The sequence below is a fragment of the Coturnix japonica genome, chromosome 9 (genome assembly GCF_054131305.1).
Source record: "Coturnix japonica strain WE chromosome 9, WE-NBRP24, whole genome shotgun sequence".
Lineage (NCBI taxonomy): Eukaryota > Metazoa > Chordata > Aves > Galliformes > Phasianidae > Coturnix > Coturnix japonica.
The window spans coordinates 29,356,630-29,374,649 of NC_140671.1; the positions used below are offsets into that span (position 1 = coordinate 29,356,630).

Below are 18,020 nucleotides of genomic sequence, written 5' to 3' on the forward strand. Positions count from 1 at the left end.
GCTGCTGTGGCACTGAGTGTATTTATTCATACTCTTCCAGCTAAACCTTGTGAAAAAAGACCGTTCTTTACCCATTTACACACTGAGATCCACTCGTTTCCTCTAGGCCCGCCCCAGCGGCCTACGTGGCGCTGAGCCGCCCTCAACCAAAATGGCGGCCGTCAGGGCTTCGTTTGCCCTGATCCAAGATGGCTGCCGCCGTGTGTAGGCCGGGGCGGGAGGCGGGGCCGCTCCACACGGCGGCGGCGGGCGGGCCGAAGCGGAGGCCCAGCAGGTAGGGAGGGTTTGAAAGGAGGGTTTTTTGAGCTTTTCTGCTCGAAAAAAGGCTGGAAGGTGCCGTGGAAAAGGCCAGGTGAAGCGTGGTGAGGGCTCCAGCTTGTCCCCTCACGTACCCAGCTGAGCCGCTGCCATTCCCATCTAAATCTGTGGTGTGTGTGAGGGGGGAGTCCGGGCCTCGAGGCCTGCAGGCTCCATGAAGCTGCTGCGCCTGTTGTGCCGCCATAAGACGGCCTTGGGTTTGGGAGGCCTGTCGTTGTTTGCCGTGGTCCTGCTCTACCTGGCCAAGTGCACATCTGAAGGCTTGAAACCACTGCCAGCCCCCCATGGGTTGCCCCACCAGCAGCCCCCAATGCCATGGGGTGCAAGGGGGCCGCCTGCCATCCCACCTCCATCCCTTCCTCAGGAGTCGGCCTTCTTGGCAGTGCTCATCACCAGCGGGCCTAAATACACCGAGCGACGCAGCATCATCCGCAGTACGTGGCTGGCAACGGCTGGTCGCCCTCCTCATGACAATATATGGAGCCGTTTTGTCATTGGAACGGGTGGGTTGGGGGCTGAGGAGCTGAGGAGCCTGGAGTTGGAGCAGAGTCGCCATAAGGACCTCCTTCTCTTGCCGGAGCTGAGGGATTCCTATGAGAACTTGACCGCCAAAGTGCTGGCTACGTACGTCTGGTTGGATCTACACCTTGATTTCCAGTTCGCCTTGAAGGCCGATGATGATACGTTTGTACGTTTGGATGTGCTGGTGGAAGATCTGAAAGCCAAGGAGCCGCGTCGCCTCTATTGGGGCTTCTTTTCTGGCCGTGGTCGAGTGAAATCTGGTGGCAAGTGGAAAGAGAACGCCTGGGTGCTCTGTGACTACTACCTGCCGTATGCTCTAGGTGGAGGTTACGTGCTTTCTGCGGATCTGGTGCACTATCTGAGGCTCAACAGAGACTACCTGAACATGTGGCAGAGTGAGGATGTCTCCCTTGGAGTCTGGCTGGCTCCTATCGATGTCAAAAGAGTGCACGATCCTCGTTTTGACACTGAGTATAAGTCAAGGGGTTGCAACAATAAGTACATAGTAACGCATAAGCAAAGCATCGAGGACATGCTGGAAAAGCACCAGACCTTGGCTAAAGAAGGGAAGCTCTGTAAGGAGGAGGTTAAGCTCAGGCTTTCCTACATGTATGACTGGGGAGTGCCACCTTCCCAGTGTTGCCAAAGGAAAGATGGCATCCCCTGAAATTCTGAGGAAGGAAAAGGCTGATGATTATGGGACTCTCTGAGCTGGGTTACTGTTATCTGGGGAGAATCCCAATAACTAGGGCTTAAAAAAATTACTCAAAAAGATTTTGCACGTTTCATTATGTCACAATGAAACCCTGAAACTCCTGAGAGCTGCTGGTGTGGCATGATGTAAAGCTGTTTATAAAAGAGCAAGATATGACAGAAACCTGGAGAGGCTCACGTTACAGGATTGAAGGCAAACAATATGTTGCAAGATGGATAGTACAGAATTCTGGGGGAGGTAACTTGGATCAAAAAGCTGCTAGAAATTTGTTAACGGGTTCTGTGATATATTTGCTAAAGATCACAGCAGGCCTTTATAAGATTATGAAACTAACATCTGGTATTTATTTATTGGCAAGAAACAATTGTCAGTTTGGCAAGGTTTGAGAATTCAAATGCAGCCGCAGATTGGTTGCTCTTGCCAGTGGGAACAGGTATCTGTCACAGGCATTCAAGTAAGGAGAACAATTTTGCACCAGATATTCACATTAGGGGAAGGAGAGCCTGTCTGTTCTTTGGAGAGTGCTTTAAAAGAATAGAATTCCTAGACCTTTCTGTGTAATTTGTCTCTTTTTTTTGTTGTTAAAGACATCTTGTACATAAATTACCTGGCAGCTACAGAGTAAATCTATTTAGAAAGGTGGATGAGTTACATACAGCACTTGGCAGGTAGACTATATTATTTGGGGGCATATAGTTATGCTACAAAGCTTTCAGTTATTAGGTGTTGTTCTTAGCTTATTGTCCACACCCAGTACATCTGAAGAAGCATTCCACTCCAACAGCAAATAATCCTACTGCTGTAAGTCAGATCTTGTAGCCATTGGATTTATATTATTCTAGAGCACTTGGGTACAACATACATTAGCAGGATTAGGTCAGTGGAGAGTATTCAGAAGTCAAATGAGATTGCCCTAATTTAGATAGCTCAGATAAGAAAACAAACTCTCTATATAATCAAGATTATCATTTACAGGCTGCTCTAGTTATCAAGCCTGTCATTCCAACCCTTTTGAATGGCAGATGCTCCAGTACACCAGTATCTTTTACCTTTGACAGCAACACATCTTTCAGTATGAGCAGTTTTTAGTTCTGTGCCCGAATGGCACGTTCCCAGCCATCAGTTTTAATGGTTATTGCACGCAGCACTTTCATACAGGTCCCATGATCTCCTCCTCTCTTTGGTCTAGTGTCTGCTCTCACAAATTGCAAAGGAACTAAAACAAGACATTGCCAGTATCTTTAGTTTCCATTTCTTAAATTAGCAAGTTAGCAATTAATACCAAAGGAATAGAGGATGTTATTTTGTTGTTCTTCTCTTGTTTTGATTCAATTACTGGGGATTAAGAAAAGTCTTCTGTAAAGGATGATTCCCTAGTATGAACATTTGAATGAATTCTGAAACAGATTTAACAAGATACTGGAAATAAGTTATTTTAGCACATCCATTCCCAATGCATGTCCATGTATTGACAGGCAGATGTTCTTTTCAGCAAGTCCTATCATTGCAAAACAATACTAAAGATTACAGGAAGCTTAAATCGGTTCTAGCATTTTACAAAACACCTACTTGTTATTTGGGGTCAAGCAGTATTGTGTGTATATATATGTGATTAAATGCCCGTAATGTGAGTATTTATAAATATTGGAAACATGTTATGTGTAGGAAAAGTAAGGTAGTTAAATGTCATGTTTTAAATCCGTTTACAGAAGTACTTCGGTGTCCATGAGAGTTGTGTACCAAGCGGTGCTTGAGATTGTTCTTGTTATAATATAGGCTGTTATTTCAAGTCCTAGGATCTGAAGAGTGGGCCAGATATATGCTGTGTCTCTGGAGCTGATGAGAGCGTGTTGCTCAGCACCTAAAGCCACATCCATGTTGGTGGGAGTTGTTTACAGTGTTGATTTGGGTGCTTACCTGCCCCTAATAGCTGCGACTGGGGCTACATTAATGAAGGAGGAGTGCTGAATCTCCTGATCTCTGACCCATAGAAAACACGATGCACACAAATACTTGAGAGCTGTGAAGCCCTCTTGCATGGCTTCTTACACCGTCTTTATTATTTAGGTAGCTGAAGATGATCTGATACTTGAAAAGCCACGATATAACTCTTGTCTTTCTTAGGTCAGTGTGACGAGGCTGACTTCAGTATGGGGTGTTCCTCTGCTTCTAGGAAACAGTTTGTTGGTCTGCATCAGCTATATCAGAAAGGGAAGTTCTGTTGCAAAACATGCAAACAGAATTATCCAGAAACAGATTTATTTCTTATGGCATTCCTATTGACAATAGCTTATCGGTACGTTGGCTTTTTGCTTTTCAAGCAGTGCTGGTTTCTGAGTCTTCTATTCATAAACACTTTGTACTTTAATATTATCAGTGGCGTGCAGAATAATGAGCACTTCAGCTTTTCTGGCTATCAGTGATGCACTCTCATGCAGGCTTCAGTGTGTAAGGAGTAGCTAAATCATTCCTACAGTTTCAATTAGAAAACCAAACTGACAGATATCATTCCTCAAGCTCAGTGCTTCCTTTCCCAACTGTCTAGTCTTGTCCATGTGACGCTTGCTCAAATACAGCCCCTGCATGTCATGCTTCTGACAAACACTATGTTTTCTGTAGTTGAAATACCTCATTTTGAACGTTTCAATCTGTATTCCTTATCTTTTAACGCTGTGTTTGGGGGTGGGGATCTCCATTCAGTGCTAGCTTAGCAGATTAAGAGCCCAGCAGGGCAGGTGATTAAGGTTTGCATTTCTATTGCTTACTATTCAGCTCCAGCATCAGAGTTGAAACATGTTCTTGCTATTGCTGCCTGCCTGACAAACTGTCAACACCTCTCCTGCTCTGTGTTTAATTTAGAGCACGCTGCCTGCAAGACATCCATCTGTTGCCACACGTACCTGTGCAAGATCTGCCTTTGCCCTGGAACTGGATCTACTTTATGCCAACATAACATGCCTGCTGTTACTTTCTAATACAGTCCACTTAGGTAGCGTCCAGTAAAACATGGAGCTGGAGCTGTTCCCTATGGTCAACATGAAGCGGAAGGATTCTATGTGATAAGTGTGCCTTTATGAAATGGAACGGGGGTACTGCGCTGAGTGTATTTTAAACAGTTGAATGAAATTGCACATTTTGTTTCTGCAGCTCATCATTTACATAGGGAATAAACTGCTCGGAACGCGTGATTGATGATGACAACATTGGTAACTGTGTAAGTATATTGTATAGGTATTTATGTCCCTCCATACATGCTGTTATTGGCCAAAGGGGTCTGTGTGCTGTGATTTTTAATTAAAAAAATACTTTTGCTGTAGAGATGACTGCTTGTTCTGCTTAACAAGTATAACACAATGCTAGGATCGCTTAGTAATATGCAATTTTCTATTCTACAGAAATAGTAATTTCAATAGCAAATCAAATTAAAGAGATCTTGTCCATTGCAAACCTAGCACAGTAGATAAAACCACATTTGAAGCCCTGTTTGCTTTGAGATATGTATTGAGCCCACATGGTGCCTGGAGCTATAGCAAAACAACCTTCAGTTCTTGGTCTCCATCAGTTTCTGATGAAGGCATAGAGAAATGGGCTGGACCAAAAAGCTGCTGGGAAGCATTAAGAATTATGCATTATTACGACCTAACCACCCTGTCTTTAAGTTATTGTCTCTGAGACACGGTGGGATCTCATTGCTCAAAGCCTCATTACAAAGCCTCATCCAATTCCAAAGAAAGCTACTTGAGAGACAGCACCAAAGCCAAATGATCTAAAGTAAATAAAGGCACAACTGCAAAGCTTTGAACCTAAGATGAGGACTTATTTTGCTACATGATGTTAGACCTCGTGAGTTCCAACAGAAACGATCAAATTGCTGTTGAAGTGAGCATAAGGAAGAAGAGACTGGCAAATAATGCAAGTCAAGGGAACTAATTCAAACCACACTGCCCAGGTCATCTACTAAACCAGATATACATTGGGTTTTCTGCCAGTTACTGAGCAGGTTGCCTAAAAATAGGATTTATGGATCACAGAAATATAGAGGAGCAGTCGGTGTCCGAGGGCAGGCAGGGTTTTGTTTCACAAGGCAAACAGTGCTCGGGGTGAAGGGGATGCTGCAGGACCACACAAGGAGCCTGTGCAGGATGAAGCTGGAAAGGGCTCTCCTGGCTTATCCAGAAAGCCGAGCAAGTCTTAATGCACAACCAGCTTAGCATGAGCTCTTCCCTTCACAACAAGATACACCAGAACCACACAAATCCATCTGATTTTCTTCCTGCTTGTGGCAGCAGAACTGAGCCATCCAACCATCACATTCTTACAGTGGCTTTGCCTCCATCATTAGCTTCCCTATGGACATTTAGGAACAAGCCCTGTGGCTGGCTCTCCATCAAACACTGGGGTTATTTGCCCCTAAACAGCAGAAGGGAAGCAAACAAACAGGGCTGAGGTGGTCCCACCAGCTGAATGCCTGCAGCCAATGCACAGCACCAGGAACACCAGGTCTCAACACATCACATCTAGGGTTCCTCCCACACTCATGTCCTTATCACCACCCAAACACTCCACATAAACAAACAAACCAGACCAAAACAAACAAGAAACCCGCAGTGCTTTTCCCTACAGCTTTTAAACCCCATCACTGCCCTTAAGGAGAGAGCTGGGAAGGAGCCAAGGAGCTGCAGATGTGGACCAGACCCAACCATTTCAAAGGGACATTAAGCAGCGTGGATGTTGTCCATCTGTTCATATCAGGCTCGCTTCTTTTTGCATCTTTGCAAAAGAACAAGTTGGTTTTTAGTTGCTAAAGTCAGAACTGAGAGGGAAAAAAAACCCGTTGGGAATTGCTGTTCCGTGGGTTGCTTGCCCTATGAGATTCAGTCGCTAGATGTCACCATGAGTCTTTCAGAGCACAAAAGGGGATGGAGTTCCTGTTTTAATGAACTAAATTCAGGTTTGGGGGGCCTTCAGCAAGAAATGATGAACCGCAGCCTGGTCAAGCTGCATGTCTCTGTTCAGTGCAGGAGAATCGAAGACCAGACAAGACAGCATTGAAGGTTCCCATCCAACTCAATCCATCCTATTAAATCAATATGAGTGTCACCAGCTCAGAAAGCAATAGATTCCAGTGTTCAGATCTCATTGCTTTAAAGGAAACACTCCCCTAAAATTGAATTTGGCTCCCAGTGCTTCCTTCTTGAGCTTTAATTAAAGGAGATGCAAAAATGCAATGTATTAAGACTTCCCCACACTCCAAGATCACCTCTGCAAGGCAGCGCACAGGTTGGCATAGGGACTAATGAACACCACTTAGTTTAAGGCCACATCTCCACCTTCTGCTGGTCCCTCTAATCCCCTTCTTTGCTTGACAGCCAAGACAAGGGAATGTGAGCCCTCTTACAGCATCTGTTTATTTTCCAGGCTGATGTGCAGTACTGAAATCTCAAGTGTTGGGTAAGTTGAGGAGTCCCACACCAAGTGTCTCCAGTGCAAAGTGCACTGTATTTAAACAACAGCGGGGGCTGGAAAATTAATAACATTGCCTTTTTTAAATAAAGAGAAAGGTTGTTGTTGTTGCTGGTGATCAATTGATCTGGGGTGGTGCCAAATGGCTCCGGTTGGCTTTGAAGCATCGTAGCACAAGAGGCTGCAAAAACAGAGCAGATCCTCACCACAAGAGTTACAAATATTTACTTTATGTATTTACTTTAGGGAAAGACTCAAGCCAGAGATAGTAGATCTTGATTGCAAACACAGCAGCAATTGAGGTGCTAAGAATCAGAGGTTGGGGGTCTAATCTTTCTGATCTTATCTTGTCTAATAAATTTGTCTTTCTTTTCGTGCCTTGACCTCAGCAAAACAAATGCTCTGTACACTAGAAAACACCCATACAACAGAACACAACGTGACACTGTTCAGATCAAGGAGCCAGGAGCTAACCCAGGCTTAGAGAAACATCTCTATCTTGTATCGTTCCTTGGCCTGCAATGCCCTGAGCTCTGCTATTTGAGCAGAACCCAGTGGAAATACGGGTTGAAATGAAAGCACCGACTGCTCCGTGCCTCAGTTTCTCTCTCAGCAAAGTGATAACAGCATTATCTCCTCCAAGGGCATTGTGAAGCAAAGCTATCAAAAGACCTTCAGCATCCAGGCAAGGCTGGATCTGGGAAAGCGTGTGATTATCTTACGCCTTAGTAAAAGCCAATCTGGCTCCTGAAAAGCTCCATCAAAGCAAAACCCAGAGCTGGAAGGTTTATGAGGACAGGGAAAGGGGTAAGAAAACAATAACCAAGATCTAATTTCTGAGGAGTAACGGATAGTCCCGGGAGGATATAATTGAAGTCTGTAATAGCTGCAGATAAGATCAGGCTGAGTTACTATTTTCAGCCAGTCTGAGACATCAGGACTGGAGGCACCGAAATAAATTCTATAACCTGAGACAAATGAAAGGCAGTCATCAAGAATCTGCGGGGTCTCAGAAGGAGAGAGAGAGCAAGAAATACATAAATATTGCAATGGGTCGAACTAACCACCAGGCAAACTGTGCTATCCTGGCTGTCCTAAGTGCTGGGGTCACCAAAGAAGCAAGAGGTGTTTATCTGGGGAAGGTCTGAGATGAAAAGGAGGAGCCTGATGGGGTAAAATGACCTTGATTTTCATTCCAGCTGTGCCAGGGGGGAACTTTATCCTCATTACAGTGCACCAGCAACAGCTCTCTGCTCCATTTGCTTTTGGAAATGAGCAGAGCACGACAACAAAAGGGCCAAGTTCAGAGCAGGGAATTGATCTGTAGGAGCCCACAGTAATGAGCTGTATAAAGAAAGTTTCTCCTAGAGGGAACCTGTTCACTGTGCCATGATCCATAGGCCTGGAGGTACTCATCTGAGGACCCCAAAACACACTCCCTGTACTACCAAGGCAACAGGGCATGCCCTTCAGCTGCTTCTTTCCAGACTCCATCTAAGAAGGTCTTCAAAACTCAACCAACCAAAGCCCTGAATAACCTGGTGTGCCCCCAAAGCTGAGTTAGTGGTGAGCAACACGTTGGGCTGGAGATCTCCTGAGGTCTCTTCCAGCCTGACTTCTCTTAGGACTGACAGCATCTGCCTCCACTCATCGTTGGCATGCAGAGATCAGCCTTGGCCAGGGCACATGACAAATGGAAGATTACATCACAGGGCAGGGGAACGCTTGGGAGACATCCCATCATTCGCTTTGCATCAGTTCCACATTGGCTTGTGCAGAGAGCACCCCACCCAACCCATGTGGATCTGCTCACTTCCTACCTCTGACAGCTTGTTTATTCAAAAGCATTTGGCTCTCAATGCCTTGCAGATGAAATAAGAGATCAAAGGCCTTAATTTCCTTTCCTCCCACTGCATTCTCCTTCCACATTCAGGCAAGGGTTCACGTTGACCATGGGGCTCTTCATGGCCTGAGAAGCACAGCTCTGAAGAACCCCCAGCAATGGAACAGCAACTTCCATTGAGCTCAAGCAATAATTAGGGACCCTCATTACCAGAGAACTTCCCAGGCTCTACCTGCCCTCAATCAGGAAGGCTGGTGAGATGGAGTGATTTCAGAAAGGAATGTCACAGGAAGACCACAATGACAGCACCGCAGCATCCCTCACACCCCAGCACACTCTGATCCTCCATAAGCTTAACACAACAGTCCCACGTGCCCACTCCTTGAATTGTTCATTCCTCTCCTGCCTGCAAACAACCTGTGATTCACTGATTTCTTTCTAAGCAAACACGCAACCCCTTCCATGCAATCAGAGGTTGTTTACTTCCACGCTTCCCCTTTCATGTGAGGCCTGTGGCTTTCCATTTCTCTTCAGGCATCAAGCACTAATTTCACTTGGCTTTTGTCAGAGAAATGGGCTGGAACAAAGAGCCATAAACAACTAGATCAGTAACACTTATGTTTATTTAAAAGGCAGTTTTGTGGGGCTTTTTGACCATCATTTCTTTTTAACCCTTGAAACCCAGGGAAGAAACACAGTTGCTGGACACAGCTAGAAGAAACCAGTGATATGAGCTTGGACTAACAGTGCAGGTTGGGCAGGGCTGAGAACCTGAAGGGCACAGCCAAAAACCCACCTGGATTTACAGTCAAAACTGGAGGTCTCGTTTTAATATTAATGATTTTCCACTCAACATTCTGTGGCCGTGAAGGTTTTCTCCTCATTGCCACAAAACAGGTGGAAATAAAATGCCCCTCTCAGCTGGGCCATTGGGTCTATTTTGCCTTGGCTGCCTAACAGAGCCTGTGCCCAGCCCCAAATCAACCCTTGTGCTCTGCATGGAGAGCACTGCAGCATCCCACTGCTGAACCCTCCTCTTTCTGAAGCTCTTATATTCATACAGAGCATTTTTTTGTCCTTGGGGAATGCTGGAAAGAAAACAGTGTTGTCGATAACTGTGAATTGCACTAATTGGGATATTTAATACTTGGGTTGCAATTGCGCTGGTGCTGAAACCTTCGTACCCCGGCTATAAAAGACCCTAGTGTCAGAAATACAGTAGAGTTTTTCATGCCAACTGCTGTTCTGGGTTATGGCTCCAGTCTGGCTGCATTGCTCGGTGAAATATGTTATTAGAAAATTAAACCAACAAAGACGATGTTACAGCAATGCTCAGTCACAGCCCAACCCACAGAGGACTGAGACATCCATCACAGAGCAAGGGATCTCGTCCCAGGTCTGCCTCAATGCTGGCCTCATCCTGCAGTGGCAAGGAAGCTTTTTGCTTCCTCTCTTCTGTCCCTGTTCCCAACAGTGTGCTGGGACACAGCAGCCTTTGACAAAGGATCTTGCTACGTGCCCTCATCTCTGCTAGCAAGAAAGATGACATCACCCACTCCTGAGAGCCCATCCAAAATACAGCAGCGATGCCAAGGCCACCAGCAAGGAAGAAAGCTTCCCAGTCATGATGCCTTTTTGTTTGGACTGGGCTCGTTTTTGCATTGCTTGCTGGTGATGGAGGCTTCGTGGCCCATTGCACTGAGTGCCATTTAGTCCAACTTGTGCCATGCTCGCTCCAAACACTGCAGCTCATACACAGGGCTCTCCTGGCTGAGCCAAAACCCACCGGAGATGCATGACATTTCACGATCAGGAATGAAAGAAGAGAAACATTGCCACCCCACGTTCTGAACAACAGTTGATCTTTGTAAGCTAGCATTTGTTAGAAAAGGGAGTTCAGGTGCTGGGGCAGAAGATCAGTATTTGATGTATTATTTCCTCTGTCAATAAACTGAAGTGATCGACCCATTTCACACCTGCCTGTTTATTCTCCACTACATTAAATGAAACCTATTGGCTTTCCTTTTTAATCCTGTGTACATGCAAGAGATGCAGAACAACAGAAAGAGAGCACGACCATCAAACCTATGAGGCTTCCCTTCCTGATTCTGCACTGCTGCTCAGCCAAGCTCTCTACAAAGGGGCCAAGCCAGAGAACTTTCAGTGGTAACCCAAACCCTGTCCCAAGGGGGTTTATGGGCGAAACAACACCAGGCAGTGTCCTCTGTGTCTGGTGTGGCACTGTGAGCGGGCGCCGCGGTAATGCTGTGATTTATACCTTCATTTCCTACTCTCATCTGTGGTTTTAGGTCCCCAGCTCTGTAGCAGCATGTTCTGCACAAGGATACAGGCTCGCAGAGGAAGGATGGAATAACAGTGATGTGCACAAAGCCTTTTTTTTTTTTTTTTAAGAAAACCACAAATTAAAAAATAAATAAAATAAAATCAAACCCACCAACCAGAAGAAAACGAAACTCCACACACAACCCAAAAACAACCCAGTTCTTTTTTTTTATGCCTTGTTGCAGCTGCAAGAGTCACAGTCAAGGAGAGGACAAGTTAAGAGCAGTGGAAGCCTCCAGCTGTGGATGAAGAGAAGGGAAGCAGAGCAGAGGACCACGTTATGATGGGGACAAAGGAAGAGTGCCCATTGGACCAGCTTGGAGGGCTGCAGCCACCTCCCAAGATCACAATACATTGACATACCTCCACTTGCTCAACTCTATGGGGCTGTTTTTCCGCTTACCCCATGATTCCTACCCCACCTCACCCTGCTTTTACACCGACCCTCTGGAAAAACACTGTCTGCGCCCAGTGATGTTGATTTGGATATGCTGAAATTGACTATTGTTAATTCATCCAATCCTTCCAGAAATCAGCTCGGGAATTTCTTTCTTTCATGTGCAAAAGGCTCATCTATTTGCAATATGGAGCGTTTTGGTGCTTCGCTTTGAAACAACATTCCATCCAGAAGTCTATCTACTGAATCTTAATTAAAACAAGCAGCGATGGGAAGAACCTTAAACCAAGACAGCATGTTTCATTTTCTCCTGTTGTTTTGTCTCGATTCAAAGTAAATTTTCTTTCCAAAATTCCCAGTGAGTCAAGAAACAGAAAAAAAAGCAAATTTTCATGCAGTTTTGTTCTATATCCCACCCAAACCAGAAAACTGCCTTGTACTTCAAGTGCTGGTCTAGCTGAGCTGTGATCTGCTAGAAGCCATCCCTGCAGTGAGCACAGATATTAACTCTTCTTGCTTCAAAACATAAGAAGCAAAGAGCAATGCAAACAACAGGAATCTGAGCACTGAAAAAGGAGCAACCAAGTCTTGAAGAGAAAGAGAAGCCCAGAAATACAGGATGTAAAATGAACCACAAAGCAGCCAGAACACCAAGAGCAGCACCTGACTTGCTTTATAAAGCTCAAACTGGGAGCTCAGAAAGGCAAAGAGAAAGAGATGCTGCATAGTTGTTTGTCTCCTGCAGCACCTCATAGATGGTTTTCAACATTAGCACTGAATCTGTTGCCCCATATACCTTCCCCTTGCACTGTTACCATAGTGCTCTGAGTGCAAAGATGAGCCAGACCTTAGAGAATACCTTCTGGTGCTAAACAACCCCATGAACATGCCCTGCTTCATTAGGTTGGGTTCTATCTCTTGTTTCCTGATACCTTGGGTGATCTCACAGACATTTGAAGGGCCTGCAGCATGTTCAGCAGAGCAGTAGACTTAGAAATGCTGCTTTAACCACAAGCAAAAGAATAAAATAAAGAGATAGTCTGGGTTAGCTGAAACCCCAGAATCCTTCCCAGACAATACAAGTTGTTTTCTGCCATCTGGTATCCAGAGACCAAAGGCAGATGTTACCACTAATCAGAGGCATCCAGATGGTCATCAGCCTCAGGATGTTTGTCTTACACTGCTCCACAGCCAAGAACCAACAAGCACCCCTCATCCCCCAAAATGAACAGTCTTACCGAGGGAAATACCAGCTGCGTGCTCTCACAGGGATTGAGTTAGACCTAATTCATCTGGAAGGAACATGGCTTGGCATTTGGGAAGCTTCTTATCCTATCAGAGATCTCCAAGTGCTTTGATAACGTTCATCAAGCCTCATTAAGCCTCACATGCACATTTGCAAGGCAAGGAAGGATTCCTCCTGCCTCAGTCACAGAAGAAAACACTGAGGCATTGCAAACCAAAGTGACTTGCACTGGGCATGGCCATTGGATCTTAAGATGTTAGCATATAATACATTACTACAATATATTACTGATGCAACATCATAATTCTGGGGTCTCAGATCTTTCCGTTTCTGAAGGTTTATAGTAGGCAAAGTGACAAGTCTGTTGTCAAGCCAGGAAAACCAATGAAGAACACAAACTTCAATTTCTCACTTTCATGTAACCATTCCAATCTCACCACAAAGACACAAAATAGGCACCTTAGCTTGCTGCAGGTCACTCTCTATCCAGGAGCTTCCAGTCTGCACTGCCCTCTTATTTCAGGCTCCTAGACCATTTGCTAGTCAAATCTTCCTACTTTCAAATGGAAAGAGATTCAAAGTAAAGGCTTGACTCATGTCCCATAGGGGTCTTCCCATGCAAAGCATGCAACCAATCCCATTACAGTTGATTCCAAACAAGATGATGTTTAGCTAATAGGCATGTACCTACTGCTAGGGGATGCAGGCACTATGCTCACATTGCTTTTTTATTATTATCTTTAAGTTTGATTGAATTCTATGCATCTTTGTTATTTCCTTTGTAATTCAGATGATCTAAGAATTGCCCAAGCCTCCACACTGTTTACTTTAGAAACAATAGAAAATGACTGCCTCTCAGTCACATGTATCCAAAGTCTTTTTTATTGAGCACAATTAGAGTTCCTTCCATGGCTAATTAAATTCTCCAATGAAGGAAAACAAATTTCCTGGAATGAATATCATCTTGATTCACTTTGGGTAAAGCCAGACTTACATGCTTCTCCCACTCTGTTCTCTGAGGGTGTTGGCTACATTTCTGATATCTTCTTGTCAACACACAACAAAGCAGAGGAATAGCCCAGGAATAGCCCATAAATATATATATAAATATATATTTATGTCTACCTTATTCCTCTTCTTTGCTTTATGTGATTTTATGGAGTGTTCTTGTCCCCCTCATTAATCTTTTCTTTTTACCTTCCCAGAGTGGTCATAGTCTATTCAACTCCTCTTTACACAATACAGTCTGTTGTATAGACACCTGTCTACTCATCTTAGCCTTTGCTGGACCTTTTCTAGTTCTACTCTATGCCTGTCTCCTCCCCTGTAGGCAAGGCAGGCCTACTGTCCACATTTCGCAGTCAAATGAGGTTAAAGTCAGCACAAAGCATACAATAAATCATTATGGTGGTTAAACTGTGAGCAGATGCCTTTGGAGGCCATCCATTCTGAAGGCAAATTCCTTCCCTCTCTGACGTTTGCTTTCCTGTTTACCCTTTTCTGAGCCTCCAAAAATGGTGCTCAGTTCTCCATCATCTCGTGACACCGAGCTCCTCAAGCCTCCAATCATCTCTTGATGGTAAACACCACCTCATGTGCTGGAAATTCTCCTCCTTCAAACTTGAATCTCTGTGTTCCATCACCCAATTTCCATGGGCTCATCAGAAAGCTGATCTGGCCCAAGCATCGATAAGTAAAGACATAAGACAACACATCACAAGCTTTTCTAGGAGGTGGCCTCAGAGATCATACAGAGCACTATGTGATGTCTGCTGGGTGTGTGAGCTCAGATGTAGCTGTGACAGCACATCACTATTTTATCAGGACATCCAGGCAATGGTCAGCTAGTTGATGGTTGCATTTCTATGCTGCAGTGATTGTTGGTGGGTGCACTCCAAGCCTGAGGCTGATCTGCTCCATGAAGAAATGGTGTTGCCTGACTTGCCCAAGGGTTAGGAAATTAGAAGGATCAAGTGCTTATTTCTTACAATAGAAGCCACAGGAGTTGTTAGCCTTACAGTTCCACATCAATTCTGCTTTGAAGATGGAATTGTTTCCTAGGCATTGTGCCCAATCTTAGTTTATTGTGAACAGTTCTAAATATGCTGCACAGTTTTGGTCCAAGTTTAAGCTTTGGGACTAAACCCCTTGTTCTTGGAAAGCTTCCCTTACAAATTCAGCCCTGGTTATTCCCAGCTCTTTGCTGAAATGATGTAAAACAAGTAAACTGCTTTCACCTAGGTGTCAGGCCAATGCAGAACAGAAATGCTGTGTTAGAAATGGAATGGACATGATCTCATCTTGTGAGAACTGCAGTTCTTGAATTGCTGTTGTTTGCTTAGTAATGTGTGAGTTGTTACATGTGAAATTGTGGGTCTACTGAATCAATTAACTTCATTATGCCATGAAATACTGAAGAATTTAATAGTAAAAGGCTGGTTTTATGCAGTGCTCTATGTTGCCAAGAAGTTAGCTTGTGTGCGTGCTGAAAGACAGGGCACAGCAAGGCCCAGAAGATGGGATGGGTCACTGGGCAGCCTGATCTGGAGGGAGGCAACCCTGTCCATGGAAAGGGGTTGGAATGGATGATCTTTAAGATCCTCTCCAACCCAGCTATTCTATGATCCAATGGTTCTGCACAACCAGCTGGGAAGATATGGTTCTATGTTTGCACAGATCAATGCTGACATCTTCTATGGACTTTATGTTATTCTAGGTTTATCATGACCTCCACCAAGTTGTTTCTCTCCCACCTGCCCTATCCATTGACAAGGATAAGGCATCTTGTGTGCCAAGCATGAAGAATGCAGTGCAAGGTGAAGTCTGTGCTCATGATAACAGAAGGAAAAGCCCTTTCGCCCCACTGCCTGCCTCCCCTTTCCCCAGCTTTGGCAAGCTCTGTAATCAGCTCCCACTGAGGCCCTGACTGAAGCAGAAAGAAACACCACTTAAGCAATTTTCCAAGCTGCAACATACAAATAAACACATTAGCCATCTTTTCCTCAGCAACCACAGAACATCCTCCCAAAAGCAACACAGCAAGTCACTTATTAGGGATTTAATGAGCTGTGGAAAAATAACACTATTCATTCTCAGCTACTTATTCTCTGTCCTCTCAGAAGCCATAACTCAGGCCACCACAGAACCACACAGGCAGTGTATAAACTCGTGGGCACAGACACAAGCACACTTCAGCACAAGAGATTCCAAAGAGCGTTTGCTGGCCTGTAGCTTTGGCTCTGACCTGGTTTGACTCCAGCTCTGTTAGCCCTAAATCCGACTTGGATTGAGCTCTGAAAAGCTGCAATTTACGACCAGAAGAATGGTGGGAAGAGTTATCCCATCTAGCAGTAGATTAGCTACACCCCATCCCTACTTTGTAAGGACCGTACATATTTCTACTGTACTTTTTTTCCCCAGGATCTCAAAGCACATCATGAAATGAGTTATTCATATGTCAGAAATCCATATCCAAGGGAATTACGTGTTTTCTGTTTCTCTTTATTTTCTTTGGTCTCCAAATAGAAGCTGATGCTCACATGGACAACGCAAAAGTTGCATTCAATAGCTTCCCTTTTCCTTACAAATTAATTTGGATGCAGCTAATGATCTTCAGAAAGATTCAAAATTCCCTGTCTGTAATATAAACCAGAACTGGAACATGGGGTGGGATGAATTCTCTGCAATTCCATTAAAGATTCCCATGCTTGATACAAATCAGATGACTCAATGACCAAAGCTGGTTGCAGTTGCATCTTGAAGCTTAGCAAAAGTTGCTCCCTAATCTGTTTGGTTCAAAGAACAGCAACAATCTAACCAAGAATATCAGCTACTTACCTTCTGTGCGTGGTCTGCTAATGAAAACCCGTATAAAACCACAAGTTTGTTCAAAAGCTGGTCGTATTCCATCATTTCTGTTTGCACTCAGAGAGCAATCTCAGGCACTGCCACCTTCATTTCCCCTTCATTTGCATTAATTACGCATATACCATTGGCATTCCCCAGACTATTAACCCCTCTGTACCCTTCTTCAAGGCTCTGTACTGCAAGACAAGCCCTGAGCCAGCAACATATCTGAGCGTGGTACCTGATCCCATGCACACAAGCAAGCTTGCTGTGCCCAACACAAAGGGCCAACTCTCAGCCATGGCCAATGCTTCCATTAATTGCATCACAAAGCAATACTTTCTCCTTGCACTGAGCATTTCTTTGCTGTGAACAGAGCTTTAGGAACGTGTGACATTTTTCTATACTTGGGATCTTTGAATATAAACCAAATCAAAGGCTTTCAAACATAAAGGCACAAGCTACATCACTCTCATCCTTTCTGGATGACCCACAGATTCCATTTCATAAGGGTAGCAATCACAGCCTGAACGCGCCCAAAGCACTGAGCTGCTTGTAGCCCTGTCAACCTGACTACTAACCCCCAGACAAAAGAAATACCTATATTTATTTTTCTGTGCATTCCAGACTATCAGATTTCTGGCAGTTTGACTTCAGCACTCTAGGAATTGAGAGCCATGGGCCAAACACGACACTATCTCTCTGCTCTCTTAATCTTGTTTTGCTGGGAACTGCTGCTGGCCTCAGGCAGTCTCCAAAGGATCAACTCACTTTCTGTCTTTTTCTCTTGTCACCCCAATGGGGTCTGACATCCCAAGCAGATTTTTCATCTCAATGTTGCTATCTGGCTCAATGGACACAAGGAATTGTAGTGCCAGACAAGCAAGAGAATACGTTCTCAAAAGCACAAGATCTAAAGCATTCAAGTTTCTAACTCTGCCTCTCACAAGCTGATCAGGAAGGCGAGAAAAAATGAAAGAGAAGCAAATATTCATTAACTTGTTCTTCAATTCCTCAGTTTTTCAGACCAAACATAAATCGATGATTTTTCTTCATATAATATCAGCAATATCAAAGCTCTACACACACTACACCCTTACAGCATAGTCACTCTCATTCCTCTGCAGATGTTCCCGGAAAGGAACTGCCCTTCTCTTGAGTTCAGATACGTGGCTGGGGAAGTATCAAGCAGCTGTAAGTGAATGCCATGGAGTTGGACCCAAGAGTCTGTAGAACGATAAAAGCAGATAGACCTGAACCTCAAAGGGACCAGCTTTCCTTTATAGGAGTGCCAGTGCTGGCCCAAAGAGCTCATTTTTTGAACAAA

General features: G+C 44.5%; 1 protein-coding gene across 1 annotated transcript; it reads left to right on the forward strand.

Moving 5' to 3' along the window:
- Positions 1-205: 205 nt before the first annotated feature.
- Positions 206-4,871, forward strand: B3GALT6 (beta-1,3-galactosyltransferase 6). Its single transcript, XM_015882651.3, has one exon. The coding sequence runs from the start codon at positions 473-475 to the stop codon at positions 1,505-1,507; it is 1,035 nt and encodes a 344-aa protein (XP_015738137.1). The 5' UTR covers positions 206-472; the 3' UTR covers positions 1,508-4,871.
- The last annotated feature ends 13,149 nt before the right edge of the window (positions 4,872-18,020 follow it).

Excerpts from the sequence above, each read along its gene's own strand:
- B3GALT6 (XM_015882651.3), top strand. The coding sequence starts at position 473 with ATGAAGCTGCTGCGCCTGTTGTGCCGCCATAAGACGGCCTTGGGTTTG.